This window comes from Calidris pugnax, unplaced genomic scaffold (assembly GCF_001431845.1).
Source record: "Calidris pugnax isolate Ruff unplaced genomic scaffold, ASM143184v1 scaffold28, whole genome shotgun sequence".
Lineage (NCBI taxonomy): Eukaryota > Metazoa > Chordata > Aves > Charadriiformes > Scolopacidae > Calidris > Calidris pugnax.
In genome coordinates, this window is record NW_015090842.1 from 7,342,318 (window position 1) to 7,360,764 (window position 18,447).

Here is an 18,447-nt window from a genome sequence, read left to right on the forward strand (position 1 = left end):
TGGGTCTGAGCCCCCAGGCCAGTCCCAGTTTGCAGTGCCGTGCTTTCAGAAGGTGGAGGATTCGTGTATTCTGGAAAAAGGGTGTTTCTATTGTGACATTTTCTGCACAATAAAAACACTCATCCTTTCAAGTTAAATCAACAGTTGTAGCAAAATGGCTAACAGCATTGCAGTCAGATTCTCAATTGCCTTTAAAAGAAGAGAAAATGCTATGACATTTGAGGATGACACTAACAGCACCACTAAAATAAATTAAATGAATGTTATCTATTTTTCTGAGTGGCTTTCAGAGTCTTTAGAATGCTTTTTGGATTGTTACTGCTGAGTAGTATTAGCAAAGTACCAAACATCTATTTCCGCCTAATTCATCTTTTGCAACATTTGATAGTAATGGAAGAGTCAATTGTAACTGGAAATGGAAGAAATGAAACATCAGAAAAGATAGGATGCTATCAAATAAGAAAGTAAACAAGTTTCTGAAATTAGAAAATGTGAGTTTGCAGCTTCCAGTACCTTACTCAAACAGGTGGGATAATGCTGTGTGGGGTTACAAGAGATTTAACCGTGGCTGTTAAACTGCAAAGAGCTTGTGTAAATAGATTTCATTTCTAAACAAAATCAGACCTCACTCAAAGTGAACACTTCCCTCTGTCTTCATCCCCGAATGGCAAATTTCTGCAGAAGTTTGAGCCCTGACTTTTAGGCCCCCACTGCAGAAGCTTATGGTTTGTGCACACTTGCACAAGGGAAGCCTGGGTTTGAGTTTAAGGCTAGAGTCTCAGAGCAGGTGAATTTAAGGATATATTCTTAACTTCGTCTAAAAATCTAGAATATCCTCAAAAAAAGAGGAAAATACGTGTTTTGACTTATGAAAAGGATTAAAAGCTAGAGATGACATAAATCATGGATAATTGTTTTAAGGAAGAGTTCAGTTCTCCAGACGTGCTGTTCTCAGTCTGCAGTGGCAGAGTTTAAGAATTTCAGCCATCACCTTTGACTAAAAAGGATACATAAGCCCTTGCCCTTGTTCATTTTTCGGACCATGACACCGCAGAGGTACTACAGCATCCCTGGGATGATGTAGGCCACGTTTGTGTCTGTCTGGATGTGCCTTCCATGTGTTCAACCACAATACAGTCAGGAGCTCAAGAAAACACGAGTCCAATGCTAAGATCCTGTCTCAGCTCACTAATCTGAAATGCAATGGTTGTTCTTGCCCCATTTTATACACAGTAGTATAATGCAACACTTTTCAGCTTTTGATGAGGTCTCAGGAGTCCCTGAATGAAGTCCCAGTGAAAGGACAGCCCTGATGATCGAGGCACAAGAGTCCCCAGAAAGAGCCGCTTTGTGGAATCGCTGCATTACAATTAGCTAAGCTCAATCCTTCCATGAGGAATTACAGGACCTTATTTGCAGCATCTGTCGAAATAATTGCACCTCTCAGTGATTTTTATCCCTCTATTCCTTGTTTTAAATATATTCATTAATTAAATGGCTCAGCTTATTTCAACGTGGCCCTGAACTGAAATGAGCAGCACATCATACTCATTATCCTCAGAGCATATTGCTTTGAACTTGCACAAATTAAAAAGCTTTCTGTCTGCTCATCTGCTCATCCTCTCATCCTCTTTCTTCATGCCTTTTCTGTTTCTTTGCTTGTTCTTGTTACGGAGGCAATACCATAGCAAGGCTGAATGTTGCCTGTTGAGTTGTAGGTGACAGGAAAGCACCAGGACACCAGAGGGACAGAATGGCAGGGCTGTGGGCACACAAGATGTCCAGAGGTTTGGTGTTTGGGAATTAGGTACGGTTTTCTGTCTGGAGACAGAGGAATGGTACAGACTGGGGCAAGTTAGGGAATATGGAACTGGGGAACTAAATGGAGACATCAGACTGGGAGGCAAGAAGGGATGGAGGGGCCATGGAGTACCAGTCCTTGCTGGGAAGGATGGTATGGGGAGGGTGGGAAGGGTGCAGGGCTGTTGGCCCAGAGAGATGCAGGCACACAGGGCAGGAGAGCAGGACCTGCAGAAGTTCACCCTCTGCTGCTCCTCAAACATCTCTGCTGAAACCACTCAGCAGGAGAAGGCAGATGAGCAAAATTGAAATCATCTGCAAAGAAGCAGTAATTGAGGGATATTTTAATGCAGTAGTTTTAATGGCTTCCCGTTTCTTGCTAGGAAAAAATGTAACTAATTAAGTCTATGACATTTGTTTAACTCAAACAATAAAAAGTGCTTCATGTCATCAGAGGTATTTACTAAACATACATTTTCCTGATGGGGGGAGGGGAGAGTTTGTAAATGAAACAGGAAAATACCTGTTTATCCCCTTTCTGGATTTCAGATAAAGCTATTGTCGACACTGATTAGGAGTTGTGGCATTGATTAGGATTAGTGTCTGCAATAGCAGGACTTGTTTGAGACTAGGAAATAATACTTATTTTAAGGTGAGGACTCATGTTTAAAACTAGTCAAGGGAATAAGGCTGGTACCTCCACTACTAGACCTTGGAGAAGTGTGTGCTGACTTGCTCTGTTGCTCACTCGCAACTGTGTGATGAGACCTTAAGGTGCTGCAGGACTGAGCAGGGGCAGAGCTGGGATTGCCCAGAGCTGTAAGGCAAGTCATCTGCTACTTGTTCCTACAGTGACATTTTACCTGAGGGCTGAATACTAAATTAGAGAAAAACAAAACCTCCTGTTGTATGATGTCCTGGAAGTCTGAGAATAAACAGTCTCAACTGGTAATATGAAAATTACAGTGGAGTCTAGGATTAAGCAGGGATTGTCCCATTAAATGCTCAGAAGAAAAAGTTCTGGCACAGGTCTGTAAACCAGCCTCTGTTAGGGATGGTGCATCCCTCCCTGGTGCAGCAGCGCTGCTTTGAAGCACCTTTGCAGCCAGGATAACTCACAGGGTCATCTCTCTGCAGAGGAGCTGCCGACTCTCAGGTCTTGTTTTGCTTTGAACAAGCAGAATCTTCTGTGCCACTTGTTGCCACCTGGTACTGATAATGCCAATATCTCACCAATGCAAGGAAATTGTTGTGACTTTGCAGGAGGAGGCAGCTCTGCCACGGAGCCAGCAGAAAGCTGGACTCTGCCCTTAAGACAGTCCCTGCCTTTGTACCAAGCCGAGGCATTTGCTTGGTGTCTCCTCGCGTTGCAAGGCAAGTGTGCCAAGAATTTGACACCCACACTTCACCGCTGGCCCACGTCACATACCTCCCGGCAAATCTCATCATGTGCACTTCACTGCTGGCCCCCATCACATACCTCCCGGCAAATCTCATCATGTCTAGTCATGCAGAGAGGCAGGGGACCCTTGAGCACATGTTTTGCTTAGTCTGCCCATTTAGCTTCGGCACTCGGCTCTGCCTGATTTATGTCTGGTTTCCCAGCAGAATCTGTTGTTGTCTAATTGGAGATTATTCCAAGTGTCACAACAGCGACGAAATCTGACGGTTCAGCTGAGCACTGAAGTAATGAGTTAAATAATGCACCTTGGAAAAGTTAATCCTTAAAATCCGTTAGACATACCTTGTTTTCCAGGTCAAAGCAGAACTACGTTTAATCTTTTAGAGGAATTCAAGAGTTCGGGGATGGGGGACAAACAGAGGACAGAGCAGTTGTTCTGAGGAGTGTGTAATCTTGTCTCATGGTGCAAAACAGATTTGCTCCTATCGTGGAAGACGCAACCAAAATTGGATTTTGTTTCACTTCCCCAGATCTTGTCCCAGCAGATGACAGCCAGACACAGAAATAAAACAAAGTACTGTATTGAAGAGATATTAAATCTCACTGCCAACAATTGGCTTCATTTTTCTAGTTATTGATTGCTGTCAAGGTCCTGTCTAGGGAAGGATACGGAATCCTGGTTTATGACAGCTCATAGAAACACTGAATCTTCAAATTCTTGCTCTGAGCACATTTTAATCTTGCCACTTAAATTCTCCCACAAACGCTGTTACTTTATTCCACTGATCAACCGCTCCAGGGAGGCACAAAGTTATACCTTGTCCCCGGTGGGACAGGAAGGCAGGATGGAAATGTCCTGCTGGTCAGGCCATTTCATCTGAAGTTACATGACCGAGAGCGTGTGTCTGTGACTCCTTTAGTCCAGGAGCAACGCAGCACGTCACATGCCTACAGCAGAGACACTCAAACAGACCAGAAGCCTCAAAGACAGCTTTTTTCTTTACTCCTTGATTTCAACAGCAACCTCAGAGCCACACAATTTACCACCTAATTCCACAAACCCTTTGGACTGTCCTATGCCATATATGCTGTACAGATGTGAATACAAAAGCCATTCTATCCTCTCCCATCTGGAATCACTTCTGCCTAACCACTTCTCCCAGGAGGGTAAAGGAACCCATTTTCTCCAAGGAGATGAAAGAAGTTGGCAGCAAACAACTCAGGCCAGTAGTTGTAGCAGGTTTGGGGGTTTGTCTGAAGCAGTCACAGGACAGCAGCGAAATTCCTGCATTCCCCAGTCTTTGCCATTAGTCAGCAGGCAGAGTCTCTTTACCAAATGTAGGAAATCTTTCATAGATTGAAACCCCATTCATTGTTTTCTTACATTTGCTCCATCTATTTCCCACATGGAGACACAAGCTAGCCCAGTGTACGCCTGCTTCTTTGATCTGTGCACCAGAAAATCTGTATCAAGTCTGCTGCACATTTCTAAGGAGATTAAATTTGCCCTTGTGGTTCATCTGAAGCCTGGCACATCTCCCTTGTGTGTTTTGTGGTCCAAAATCCCAAACCAACAAAACCCTACAGCCCATCTGTAATTTTAAACATATGAGCCCTCTTTCCGTGGGACTTACTCATTTAAGGTTAAGCATATGCTTAAAGCCTTGTGCAAACAAAATGCTCTGCTTTTATACACTTACCAGGGACCTTCACCTGAAGATTATGAAGATTACTGAAATGTTCTGGGCTTGTAATTTGGGGTTTTTTTGGTTTGTTTTATTTTTTTTTTCCTTGGGACTACTTTAGATAGTGAAAAATGCCTACGGTCTTCACATGAAAAGGTGGAGAGCCTTTGGCGTTTATGTGTGATGGAGACACAAGGACCTAACGTAGAGCAGTAGTTCAAAAGGCAAGACAAGGATATAGCTAAGAGTTTTTGAGGAATTGTGTGTGGCAGAGTCTCTCCTCTTTGGCTCCATGAGGGTGCAGGTTCATTTTCTCTTTCCATGGCTCAGCCTAAGTTCCAAGGAAGATACGTAGCCAAGAGAGGGAACCTGAAGTGCAGGAAAGTGCGAGGACTTGGGGGAGTATGTTTCCAAGGGTCAAAGTGACATGGGACTCGTGGTTGCAAGCAAAACAGACAGCTTTTCTCAACAGCAACTGGGGAAGGTCCATTTTGGGGGTCTAGCATCTACTCCCGGGTTCCAGGAAGCAGCTTTACCACAAAAACAACTTTTGAGAGAAGTAAAGGCTCTGCACCAACTTGAGGTCTACTGGGCTCAGCTCCCTCCCATAATTAACCACAGAAACACAGTGTTCTCTTCCAGATCTGAGCTACTTGCCCACATGGCAAGAAAAAGAACTAGAGAGACCATGTAACTAACATCCAGTGGTCAATATCATAAGAATGTGTTTGTCAATGAACATGTCCAAACTTTTTCTTGATTGCAAAACAAAGCTGCAGGGCTGTCATGCCTGATGAAATTGATGTCTCGGTACATTTTTATAAAAAATGCCTTTTTTGCTTTGAGTTGCTATATTTGGCCAAGCATATCCTGCAAGCTATATTTGACTGTCATTCACGGTAGAAAATAGTCTTGTGAGGTCAGAAGCCAAGCACAGAAAGGAACCACCCTCAAAAGTATTCTTCTGGACTGTGCACATCCTCTCTCCTCAATGGAAATATTCCCGTTTTGGTGCAAATCATTTATCTGATAAATGGCAAATGTCAAGGTAAAATATTAGGAAAGGAGTAGGAGCAAGAGGAAACTGTACCCGGTTTTTCTCTCTTTTTGCACTGTTTAGTAGCCTTTTTGAAAGCTGAAAGTTTCTCCAAAATGTGTTTCCTCCGAATAAACTGCCTGTTTATTTATGGTTTCTGATGAGAATCTAAGCCACTGATAGCTTTGATTTGCATATTTATTTGGGGTTTTTTGCAAGAAAAATACAGAGCAGTTGCTTGTGTGAGTCTGAAATCTATTACAAGCGTCCCAATTCTTGACTAGGGGTGTTCAGTAAAATACTTTATCTGAAAAATTAATTGCTCCTTTTAATCTTTTCAACCTGCCAGGAAAAAAAAAAAAAAAAAAAAAGAAAAAAGAAGAAGGGGAAAAGTGAAATGAAATGAAATGCAATGCAAGAAACCACTTTTTGATTCAAGTGGGACTGAGGGAAATCTGAACTGATGAGGGAAAAATCCTGGCTGGTGTTATTTGTGGGATCTGCCACCTGAGAAAGCTGAGGGAGATCATCTCAAGGGGACATCTTTGATTTAGGTCCTAGGGCTGAGGGCATAAAGGGGTCTCTCCGTTAACATAAAGTTAGGAATGAGCAGGGATTTTATATCATTTGGACGATATTGATAAAGCCATTTTGACTTCTTGTGCCAGTGACTTTAATTGCTGGAGTAAGACAGCCCAGAGGGCTATGCTAAAGCAGTGCCTTCAACATCGATCCACCCCTGATGCTTCAAAGCCCAGGTCTAACTCCCCCGTCATCTCCTGTGCCTGCACTTCCATATTTATAGACTGCACAGAGGTAAATGGCACTGTGGCTCTGAGGAAGCAGGAGATTTGTGTGTGTTGCCGTTGAGACTACGGTTGGTATTTAATCTTCAGCCCATAAAAGTTGCAACCCATACTTCTAAAATACACTCACAGAAGCTGAACTGATTGAGCCATCACTGCTGCACATTGCTAGGAAGGAAGAGAGGCAAGTTGCCATGTTTTTTCAACCCTTCCTCATAAATAGCCTTTGCTTTGATGTTTCAGATGTCCTTAACATCGATCAACGGTTACAGACCTCAATAGCTCATTCAGTAAGCTGGTGTTTGTAAATAAAGTAGAGATTTTAATCCACCATAGCAAAAGGTCAGTTTGAAAAAGGGGAATGACACGTGTATCCTGTCTCTGCTCTCACAGAAGAACTGGGCAGTTTAATTAGATGGTACCATAGGAGAGCCAGAGAGGGACTCTTTGTCAGGAAGTGTAGTGAAAGGACAAGGGGCAACGGTTTTAAATTGGAAGAGGGGAGATTTAGATAGATACTAGAAAGAAGTCCCCAAAAGTCCCCAAAGCCCATGTGGCCGTTGGTGCAGTGGGTACCCAGCACTGCCCTGATGTTGTCTCCTTCTTGTACGTCAGCAACCATTTCACTGCTGGCTGTGACCAGTGAGGAGCAGCACGGAGCTGCCTTACTCCCACAGCCTCCTGCAAAAGTGATTTAACCAGCTCTGAAGCATTGGAACTGGAGGGCCAGATCCACACCTAACTGCCCACATGGATGGTACAACACCTCCCTGTAGCTCTCTTCACTGTCAAAGAGGAAAACGCTCTAGTGCTGGCTGCTAAGCCCATTTAAAAAAAAAAAAAAAAACACAAGCCAACAAACATTATTTTAAGCAATAGTTATTTCATTACTGCAGTAAAAGAGATTGTGGCCATTTAAAGAACGACGATAGAGTCTGTAATATAATTAGATGATCCTGAAAAAGCAATACTGGAATTCAATCACTCTGAGCAATCCACATGCACTTCCTGAAGGTAATCAATCCCTGTGTCAAAGGAAGCTTATTGTTCTCTGTCCCCCAGGGTCTCCTTCTCCTACAATGTACAAAGGGCTTTTTTGTCAGGATCAACAAATCTACTTCCCCAGCTTTGCTAAAGATAAGAAAACAATGCCTGGACTATCCAAACAATTTGTCTTTCTTTAGGTACTTTGCTTTTCTCTGTCTGGGTTTCACGGTTTCCCTGTTTTGGAGATTGCTGATGTACAACTGATAATACTTTCCCTGGGGTAAGGCTCTGCTGATCTTTACACTGGTGTAAAACTGAAAATCAGTGAAAATCATTCTGCGTTCAGAACAGGGTACTGAAGGGCAGCATTCACATCCCTAACTCCATGGCTTATATAGAATTGATAAAAAGTTATTAAAAATATAAGCCAGCATCCAAGCTCCTCCTTTGGTGGCCCTAATGTAGAATTAGGCTTTTTATTGTCCCTTCCCACTTGTGTACTGTGAGATTTGGTTTGTACATACTGGCCCAGGATTCGGCATTCATTCGTTCTTTGTACCAAGAATGTTCTGTTTTGTAACCAGAAAATTGAATTACTTCCTCTACTTAATTTTAGTACTTTTCACCTTTTGGCTGGGAAATTGAATTATCCGCATTGGTTTTCTTTTTCCACTGTGTAATAATACCCAACTCTTCTGTGTTAAAATATATACGATATCATTCCAGCAGGTAAAATTCCACCCAATTCATACCTGCCCGAGCTTGTTGAGGTTAATAGGAGTTATGTCAGTGAAACTGAAGCCAGAATTGAGTCAGTATCTATCTTCTGTGGAAGGCCTCCAGGGTGCAGACAATCTGGGAGAAGTGAAATGAAGTGTCTGACTCAATGAAGCTACCATTAGCTAATGCTTCTCGATTGCAATTGATGCAGTTTTTCTAAAGGGAAAACTTTCCTTAAGAATGGCATCTCCCCAGCAGCAGTGAGAACCCCAGTAGGCACCCTCCATAAACATGCAGCGCCGCAGCAGTCAGAAGAGATTAACGGCGTTTCCCCAAGGCTTCCCAGTGGAATCAATGCTTGCTAATCTTTAGAAAATTACACTAACAAGCTCCAGGCCTGAACTGCAGGAGTTCGGCGCACCAGTCTCTGAAATCACGCACAGGCCATTAATGTATCAAAGCTTTAATGAACCAGAAAATCTCTACTAAGCAGAAGCCAGAGGGATGCTTTAAAGTTCCCACCTCTCCTAAGCTGGTCTTGTGACAGACAGTCAACTCCGAAAGCAAAAATGCTATTTTTGGGACTCATCCAATCTGAGGAGCAGCCAGGACTCACAGGTATTTAGGCGTTGAAGTCCATGTTTGTGGTGATCAACAGCTCTTGAAAAATCCTGAACTCCAAAATCCTCAAATGGCAAGGTCAGGAAAAACTGCTGGTTGTTGTGCTATGGATGTTGTGTGTAATTTCAGGAAAAAAATCTCTTTTCTCCTCTTTCAAACCACCAGGCAGAACTAGAAGGTGTAGCTGGCCAAAGTGCAATTGCTAGAGAGGCTGAGGCTGACAACTTGAATGAAATCTTGCTTTAGCCTGCATTAAAAAAACCAAAAAGCTTTTTCTGCCTATCAGTCATAAAATCTACTTATTTCCTGAGCAGTGTACTCATTTGCTTGATGCTGATGAGATATATTGCCCTTTTTCTACTCTGTTTCCTACTGGGCAGTCTGAAAGGTTATCTAATCTCTAAAAGAAATAAGCATCTGTTTCCTTCATGGGCTATGTCTGATTTAAGGTAATTATATTAATATTATTTAAGATAATTATACTCATACTCCTACGCAACATATCCTAGAGAAAATAAGACCAACCAATGTGTTTTTTTTCTCCTTAAAAGATATTTTAACTTGCAACCCAAGAGGATCATTCTTAAAAAGAAAGAGCTTGAAAACTTTTCTCCTTGGTCAAGGGAAGAGTTCGATGAGCCAGCTGTGTATCATTGCTGTGGAACAGGTACTGATGCCTTTGCAGAATTGGCACCCAAGGGGCTCCTGCCTTTGAAGTTCTCCATCCTGATGCACCAGCAATTTGAGCAGCCCAGGGCTGTGAAGGTAGAAATAAGAAAGCTGTTTTTTTTCAAGGGAGGAGATAAAGAGCGACAGAAAAAGCAGAAGGAAAAAGCAAAACGTTGGGAAAAGGACAGAGTGCAGGAGGCAAAGTCTTGGAGCTAATCACATCACCCTGTGGAGGCAGGCAAGGCTTTTTGCCTCGCTTCTCCTATTTTGAAACACTTTGACTAGGTTCCCTGCATGTGTTGGCACTGACAATGAATGGCCCATCAGTCTTTTGCTGAGCATCAACAGGCAGGCTCCTCTGTCTCCTCACCCAGAAAGCCACGTGAATCTCATCTTTATGTGTGGTCCTTATATTTGCAGTAATTAAAAAAAAAACACACATAACATCTTTATGTTTGTTCTTTGGGGTCAAGTATTTGACTTTTGAATCCCTAGGGGTCAGTTCCTCTGAAACAAAAAGCACTCTGTATCTCCGCTGCCCTGAGGTGGAGTCTCAGTTCCATTTTTGTTCTCAGATGTGGGGCTTTTCTTCATCTCTATCAGCAGCCATTGTTTCCATTCTGCAAACCCTGTCACTTAAAAGACTCAAACAAAGCAACTTTCCCATTCAGACAAAAACATCCAGACATACATCTTAAGGATTTCTGGTTTCCAGAGCTCCTTAACCCCGCGACCTCACTTCTCAGATTTTATAAGAAATCTTTTGTCTTTTTTTTTTTTTTCCATATTGCTGATTCTGACATGGGGAAATGGTAAGTATTAACTTAAATTTGGCTCTGAATTAAAACTGTTGCCGAACCAGCATTTTTTAATGCAGCCTTTGAACAATTGGAATGTTTCCTTGCATAAAATCCTCAATGAAAATGTGTCTGAAGGCAATATTTGCCCCCCTGCAGAGTGTGAAACCCACAGATTTCAGCACAGATGCTGCAATCCCTGTGCTGTGAGAATCAATAGCAATTTCACTTGCAATGGGAACAGGATTTCATCCTAAAGTACAATGGTCCCAGAGCAGTTTACCCCAGCTGAGGATCTGCTGCGAAGTGGGAAATTTAAAGCAGGAGGGATATAACTTGAAACGTTCCCACTTGAAAAAATTAATTAGAAAGAGTTTCGGGTTCTTCTCTCCCTGTTGTCAGTTTTCTAACTTTACACTTCCCACATTCCTACTTTATAGGGTTGGGGTTTTTCTTTTCTCTGTTGTTTTCTGCAATGTACACCCAAACAGCAGGGACAGTCAGTCATAGATGAGAATCAATCCCAAAATATCCCCCGTGTACGAAGAGGGAGGCCAAGCACAGAGGGATGAATGCAGAACCCTCTGATGAAGTTTGGTTTCCATAAGATAGAATTTCACACATGCTCCAATGTAAACCCTAACTCCCTATCCTGAGTGGGATAGGATGGGTTTGTGTTACATTTCAGAGTGCCCTGACCCTGAGAAGCCCTGAGAGCCTGTAAACACAACCCCTGCTCATCCCTGCCTCTTGGAAACACTCATCTGCTGTCAACACTGCTCTGCTCTCACCCATCACTGCTCTTCCAGCCTTTCACTCTCCCCTTTCTACCAGTCCTTGACCACAGCAAGGGTCAAAACTTGCAGAGTTGGAACCCAGGAAAATTGCAATTCCAAGTGTTAATTGTGCATTGGGGTGATGACCATCATTGTGTTCCTTTTGTACAGTAGCTGGAACAAAGCCTTGCTCTGTGATGAGACCTCTCCAGTATTACACTCATAACTTGCAATGTCAGCAGACAAAACTTTTCCACAGGGACACGTTTTGGGGTGTACCTTGGCACTGCCATACATTAATTTTCAAGGTTCAGGCTGACTGAAACACAAAAACCATCTGCTTTGATTGGGACTGTTCACGTGAATGTTTTTCCTAGCCTCATTCCAGACCTAGTCATAAAACCCTCTCTCAGTTTTTCTCCTTTCCTTAAATAGGAGTTTCGTTCCCTCTGAGGAATAGCTGCAGATTCCAGGATTTGCCCTCGTCTCCCGACCTTCATCTCCCACAGCCTCCCAGCGCGGTGAGAGGGAGCAGCATGCACCGTACAAGGACAAACAGCAGCAGCAACAGGGCTGATCCACCCCCACTTCATTCAATGGAAAGGCTCCAGCTGGCTCCAGTGGGACCTGGACCAGTCCCATACCAGGAAGGGTAATGATCTAGCCATTTAGCCTGGCATTTGTTGGACCAGAGCAACAAGCAGAAGTACAGACATTACTCATGTCCCAAGAAATGCAAAGCCAAGGCCAAGATTTCTTGTGGATCTGCAGGCTCAGTGGGGCTCCTTGGGGCCCTTTCCATGTCTTGGTGGTTTTGCCAGTAACCCCTCGTCTTCTGGGCAGTGCCTCAGGGCACTCACTCATCTCTGATCGGTGAGCTCCTCTTCTCATGGTGGCCCTAAACCTCCGATCTGGAAGGAACTGATTTACAAAGCACTCAATCAAAATTATGCTACTGGTGTTCAGAGAAACTAAAAATTATTCTCTACATCTGTTCTTCACTGAGCATGGAAATTTAAACCCCTTTGAGTTAATATATAACAAGGAGGAGGTGAAACTGGCTGAAATGTCTCTCAGTGAAACTGGTTGGCACACTCTTAGACTTTCTGTCAGAAATTCCCATTCCAGGCAAACTCCAGAGTTGAAGTCCATTGGAATTTTTTTTCCGAAAATTTGGAAACTGATTAAATCTATTGACATTTGGGTTTGTGGTATACCTGGCAAAAAGACTTGTATTAAGTGTGAGTGTTACTACCTAAAGTGTACATATTTAGGTCGTCACTTTATAAGTAGTGACAATTTACAATAATTACAATAATTTACTCCCCTTTGGGGGGGAAAAAGCCGTTAGTTATTCCTGAGTTGAACATGTTTTTTCCATGTTTCCAGAAGCTGCTTTGTTTAATGAATCCCTGCTCCAGTAGATGTATTGTGTCTAATGCGTTTGCTTATGCATTCCTGAGTCTTTGCATTTGTCCCAGCAGCCACTTGGAAACTGCTGACGGCGACTCTCACTAACGGGCTGATCTTGCAAATATTCACTTGAAGGAAATTGTTTATATTCTCTGTTGTAATATCTGAGCAAACAATTACTTGCAAAGCAATCAGGATGATGCCGTGTTACATGAAATTATAAATCTATGTTGGTGCAGAGGAGGGAGAGCAGTGTGTTTTTTTCTGAAGAGAGAGCAAGACTGCAGGAGCTTGGCTGCTGTGCCAGGTCATGTGTGACCTGTGTGTAAGTTATGGAATTTCTGACCTAAATTCCAATGTTTTCTTATGGATATAATGGTGCCTTCCTATAGTGTAGACTGCAGGAGGGGTTTGTTAGTCTTCACTCTCCTTTAATTTGAGTAACTTCCTTCTATTGATTCAAACAATGTTTAAATCTGTTTTTCGTGATAGTTCTTTAAGAATGGGGAGTTGCTTTGTAATAATCCACAATTATTGCATATAAGCGGATTATTGAGATGTTTAAATATGCCAGTTTAATTACTAACAGCAGTGTGAAAAACTGCCTGTATGGGAAGTCAAGACCACAGCTCCAAACAAGACCTCTCCTTGAGGCAGCTCAGCAATGAATCCTAAGCTCTTAGTTGGGAAGATCCTGCTTCTTGGGAAGATGTTTGAAGGATGTAGAGAGCTGCCTTGAAGTTTCTAGGAGCAGGACCATCCAGTGATCCAGCTGGTAATTGTCCAATAAATAGCTACACAGAAGGTGCTAATTGTTTCTCGCCCTTTAGAAACTTATGTTCAAATTACTTGATGCTTTGATTTGAAAAGGCTGCCTCAGACTTATGGCTGGCAACAAGCTCCCAAAGGATAGCGCTGGAGGAATGGAAACCTAGATGAAGCTGGATGGGTTTTCTAGAAAGCTAATTTGGAAGAAATGTGATTTCACCCCTTGAGACAAAGACAGGAGGTCTCCCATCTGAAGGACGTGCATCCCGAGATGAAGAGACACAACTAACACTTCCGCTATTACATTTCATTTAAAAGTCTGGAAAAGCTCAGCTGTAAATGCCATAACTTTTCAGTCACAGTCAGAAACAGCTGTTTAAGTCTGCACAGAAAAGTAAATCTGCCCTGCTGCAAACAGCATGTCCTGGGTTTCTTTGGCAGAAGTGTTGATTTAAGTGAGACAGAAAGTTTGTAATAACTGCAGGTTTTGCTGAAATTAAGCCCCAGATGAAAGAGGTTGTCGAGCATTTGTCTTCATTACCTTGTCATCAGAAGGATTTTCCCTCTACATATGTGTACATGCTCAGCAAAACATGGATGTGGGACTTCCAAACACCAGTGCCCAAAAAACCTCCAGTAGACTCATTGCTCCAACACTGACTTTGACATTTCAATGCGTTCTCCTTACAAGGACCCTTCCCGTGCCTACAGCTGCTCCCAGGAGCTGTGGGAGGTGTGCTTTGGCCATCAGCTGAATTAGCCTTGCCATTTTGTCTCTGAAGGACTTGATGGAATAAGAGATGGTTTGAATCTTCTACTCCAGTAACTGAGTCTCCACTTACTCCCAACACATGGACATTAGTCTGCGTCACTCCTTTGACATAAAGTCTGAAGGGAAAAATTGTACAGAAGAAGAAGCTTTGACTCTGGGTGGAAAAGATGAAGTTCAGAGCACGCAAATGTATGTGGGCAATAAAGGAGTTGGTATTTAACCACACAAGAAGCTATGATTAAATTAATCCACCATTCTCCTTTTTGCAGCTCTTTGGGGGAATTAGAACAAGAAAGTAACAAAAGAATGCCACAGTCTGCCAATAATGTAATTAAGGAGTCAAGCCACATCTGAGCTTTCTCTTGCCAAAGAGCTTGCTGGATGTAAGTTGGAAAAAAAATCAAATTCAAGACTTTAAAGAGAAGATGGAGAGATATTATGAAAAAGTATTTGAATATGCAGCTATTCACTTCCTCCAGTTCCCTTAATGCTCTCAGAATGCAGAAAATATGAATGATGAAATAATGCAGCTACTTTGGGAACACTAGGCAGAAACAAGTGAGTTGTTAGGGCTGGTTACACTCAAGAGTAGGTTAATGGCTTTGAAAGACAGGTAGACATGGAAGAGGATCTGGAACTCATGCCAAATCAACTACAAATATTTATCCCATACTATGAAAACATGCTGAAAGAATGTTTCAAACAAGCCAGATGTTCTAGTTTGTCCTGGACACTTCTGGAGTGTCCTGGTAATAATTTGGAAGGTCTTGGTTTTTCCTTCTTTCTTGCCTAGGATACAGCATCTTCCCTTGATCCCCATTTTGAGGCACAGCAGTGGGAACTTCTCAAACAAGGAGGAAGCAGAGACCTTGGCCTGTTTGATGCCTGAATGAACAGTGGGGTTTGAGCGTTACTTGTTATATGATTCCATGTGTAGACATGTCTCACAGCCTGATGCAGGGAGCAGGCTCCTCACCTCGATGCCTGTTTCAGACCATTTAATGCAGACTGGCAAAACATTTATCATTCCACTGAAAAAAACACCACAGTGTCCACCAAAACCTAATTGGCCTGTGGGACTAGTGTCTCCAATGGTCTCTGTGATACTTTGAGAATGTTCTCCTGCTCCTACTAACTAGATTCACAGGGGAATAAGTTGCCATGTTTCAGGCTGGACGAAATATATAACTACTTGCTCTGTAGTATTAGAAATAATTTGCATTGGCATGTGTCCAGAATTGCTGGGCACTGGAAATCTCAGACAAATGAACCCGGAAGTTGCCAAGTGGGGCAAAACTTAAGTGTGAATCTGAATTCAGACTCTGGTGAGGCCTGTATCCATTCTGCAGGTATTAAGCAGCCTGTATTTGCGAGAGGTATAATGTACTGAGCAGAGAGATTTGATGATGTTGCTCCCTTACTTTTTGGGGGTGTTGGCTAGATGGGCGTGGACAAACAAGAAGCATGCTGGAGATTGAAGTTTGTGTATATGTAAGCGTATATAATTATATAGAAATATATATAAAATTTATATAACATATATAGTATATAATGCTTAACTAGAACATTGAACCAAAACTGAAATAAACATTTTCCAGCTTATAAAATTCACATGGTGAAGGGCAAAAGCAGCTGTGTCACGCGGAGCTGGGAGTGTTCTCTCATGAGAGTTAGAGCTGTGACCATCTTCTGTAGCCACATTCAGCACTAAGTAATGACAGAACCCAGGTCTGTAACAGGGCCTGCTTTTAATCTCTGCCTGGTGCTAATAGAGTGTTTAGAGGGTTTTTGCTTTGTACTGGGCTAACAACATCCAGATTGTTTTGCTGCAGGAGTGGGGACGCCCGGCGCTGAAGTCTCCATGCAATGTTCCAAACGTTGCCTTTCTAACAGAGATGTCACCATTTCTCATGCTGCTGCTCTCCCATAATGTAAACACCCTTCGCCCTTCTCCTTTCCCTGCCTTGCCCAAACCTTCTGCTGCAGCTGGAGGAGAGCGGAGCGTGGAACCGAGCTGAACGTGGCGGTGAATGCAAAGCACCGACTGACTGCGGCGGAGGCACAGCGCGCCCCAAGTACCTTCACGTTCCCCCTTTATGTCAGGAGTGGGACACGTTGTAATAGGCAGCATCTGTGGCAAAATGCAAGTTACTGTCATCCTAAAAATGAGTGGCTCCCTGGAGGACGATAACTTTCCCATTAAAGAGACTCTATTCAGATGAAAAGTTTTGTGCTGAGATAAAAGGTGGAAACTCCATGTGTGTCTCTCCCAGCCTGCTGAACAATTCAGAAGGAATTCAGCTGGAATACTAAACCTTGCTGTTCAGGACCTCACATGGAGACATGAGGGGAGGAAACCCCTTCTATTGTTCCAGCACCTTCAAAAAATTAAGCTCTGTCTGACTGCTAAAAGAAGTCCCTTGCTGAGCTGAGGAATGAAATTGGCCAAGATATAAGCTCCTTAATTGGAGGTTCACGCATCAGAAAAGGACACTGCCTGAGGTCTCTTGTGTTTTCCTGCCACACTGAAGCTTGCAAAAGTTGTCCGTCTGTCCAGAGGCCTTTTGGAGAGGGCTTACCCTCGGGTGCTCACGAGGGTGTCAGTGAGCAGTTTTCAGAACTTTCTTGTGGGAAGTTTTTGCCTTGCAACGCCAGTTTTGCATCGCTTGATTTCTGATTTTGAAATGGAATCTAATTCTATCTAACACCCAAGCCAAGAGAGGATTCAAAGCAATGCCCAGAGAGAGTGCAAGGATAGAAGCCAGAGTCTGAGCTCTGTCTGGGCACCAGGAGTCAGCAGTGAATGAGATCCAGCCCACTTAGCAGAGCTGTTGGATAGGAGGGAGCCTGCATGTCCCCTTCAGATCAGGCAGGTGATGGAAACTTGTGTGCTGCCTTCCAGACACTCTGCTGAAGGACATAAAAGGGAACGCTCCCAGATAAGCCCAGTCTGCAACAGCTCGAAATGCTGCTGTCTATCTTCAACCAGCTTTAGATAAGACTTTTATCAAGAGGTCAAAGGCAAGTGGGATTTCTATAGCTTGTTTAACCCTGCTCTTCAGATAAGAGAAGACAAGAAAAACTGCCTTCTTATAGCAAACTCCTTAAAAGCAATGAGATGATACAGCAGCTGTGACTCTCAAGCTCCATTGGCGGAGATCCTCGGTTCTCTTCTAAGAAATTTTGAAGCAATATTACCAATTGCAAGTCTTAATGTCCCCGTGTGGCTGATGAGCTGCAGTGATGGTCCCTGCCCGGCTGCTGGTTCCTGCAGAGAGCTGAGGCTGTGCTGCAGGAGATGCACAGCTCACGGTGCGCATCACCAGCTCTTCTGGAGAGTTTTGGCACATCCTCAGAGCTGACGTAAGAAGCCGTAGTTTTTTCAGAGCTCTTACGCCTTGTGGTTGGACCTGGGAAATCACTTAATGTCCTTGCCAAAGTATTCATTGCCTCAGAGCAGCCACAGCAAAGAGTGAGGGAGTTTTCTTTTAATAGTACGTGGGATGCGGAGGTTAAAGGTTTCATAAAGGAAATCATATGCAAGCACATTGCTGATATACATCTGGTCCTTCATCTGCGGCGTTCTGTGTTTACAGGTGCCTGACAGGCACTTTATCTATTAAATTGCTATTTCTGGTTTTAGGCAGGACACTTTTTTTATGGGAAACCATCTGCCTCTGGGGCTACAGACAGGCAGATTTTAAACTCGGAGAGATGCAGCCCCCAAAACAAACTGTTTGGCCCTGGCCAAGCCTTTGTGGGGCAGTGCAGAGGATCAGCCACCAAATAACCCCTGTTTCAATGTCATGGGTAAAATTTTGAATTTGCTAATGGCACGTGCTTCTTATATGTTTTTATTAGTGTCCATGTGGAGAAGAGTGCACGTCCCTGGCTCTGCCTTGCCATGGTCCAAGCAAGATATCATGTGTCCCATCCTTCTGCTGAGTGCCCCGAGCACAGAACACAGGGGTCCCTGAGTGCAATCTGGCTGCCCCAAGGGAATTAAATCTGGCTGCTGTGCAGAGCATGGTAAAGGGCTGCACTTTTGCTGTAAAATCCATGTGAATTCCCAAACAGACTAACTCCCCGTGTCTTTCATTTTAGGGTGAAACCTGTCCTCCAGGGAGATTTCTCTGAGGTTTCCAGTCCGTGACTCGGCTTCTCTCAGCAGTCACAGTGTGAGAGCTTCCACGGT

At 43.3% G+C, this 18,447-nt stretch overlaps 1 protein-coding gene across 1 annotated transcript in view; it reads left to right on the plus strand.

The window, feature by feature from the left end:
- Window positions 1-1,042: 1,042 nt before the first annotated feature.
- Window positions 1,043-18,447, plus strand: part of WFDC1 (WAP four-disulfide core domain 1) — a 38,404-nt gene continuing 20,999 nt past the window's right edge. Inside the window, exon 1 of the mRNA XM_014942144.1 lies at window positions 1,043-1,080. Within this exon, the coding sequence (XP_014797630.1) occupies window positions 1,043-1,080 (38 nt within the window). The remainder of the gene's footprint in view (window positions 1,081-18,447) is intronic.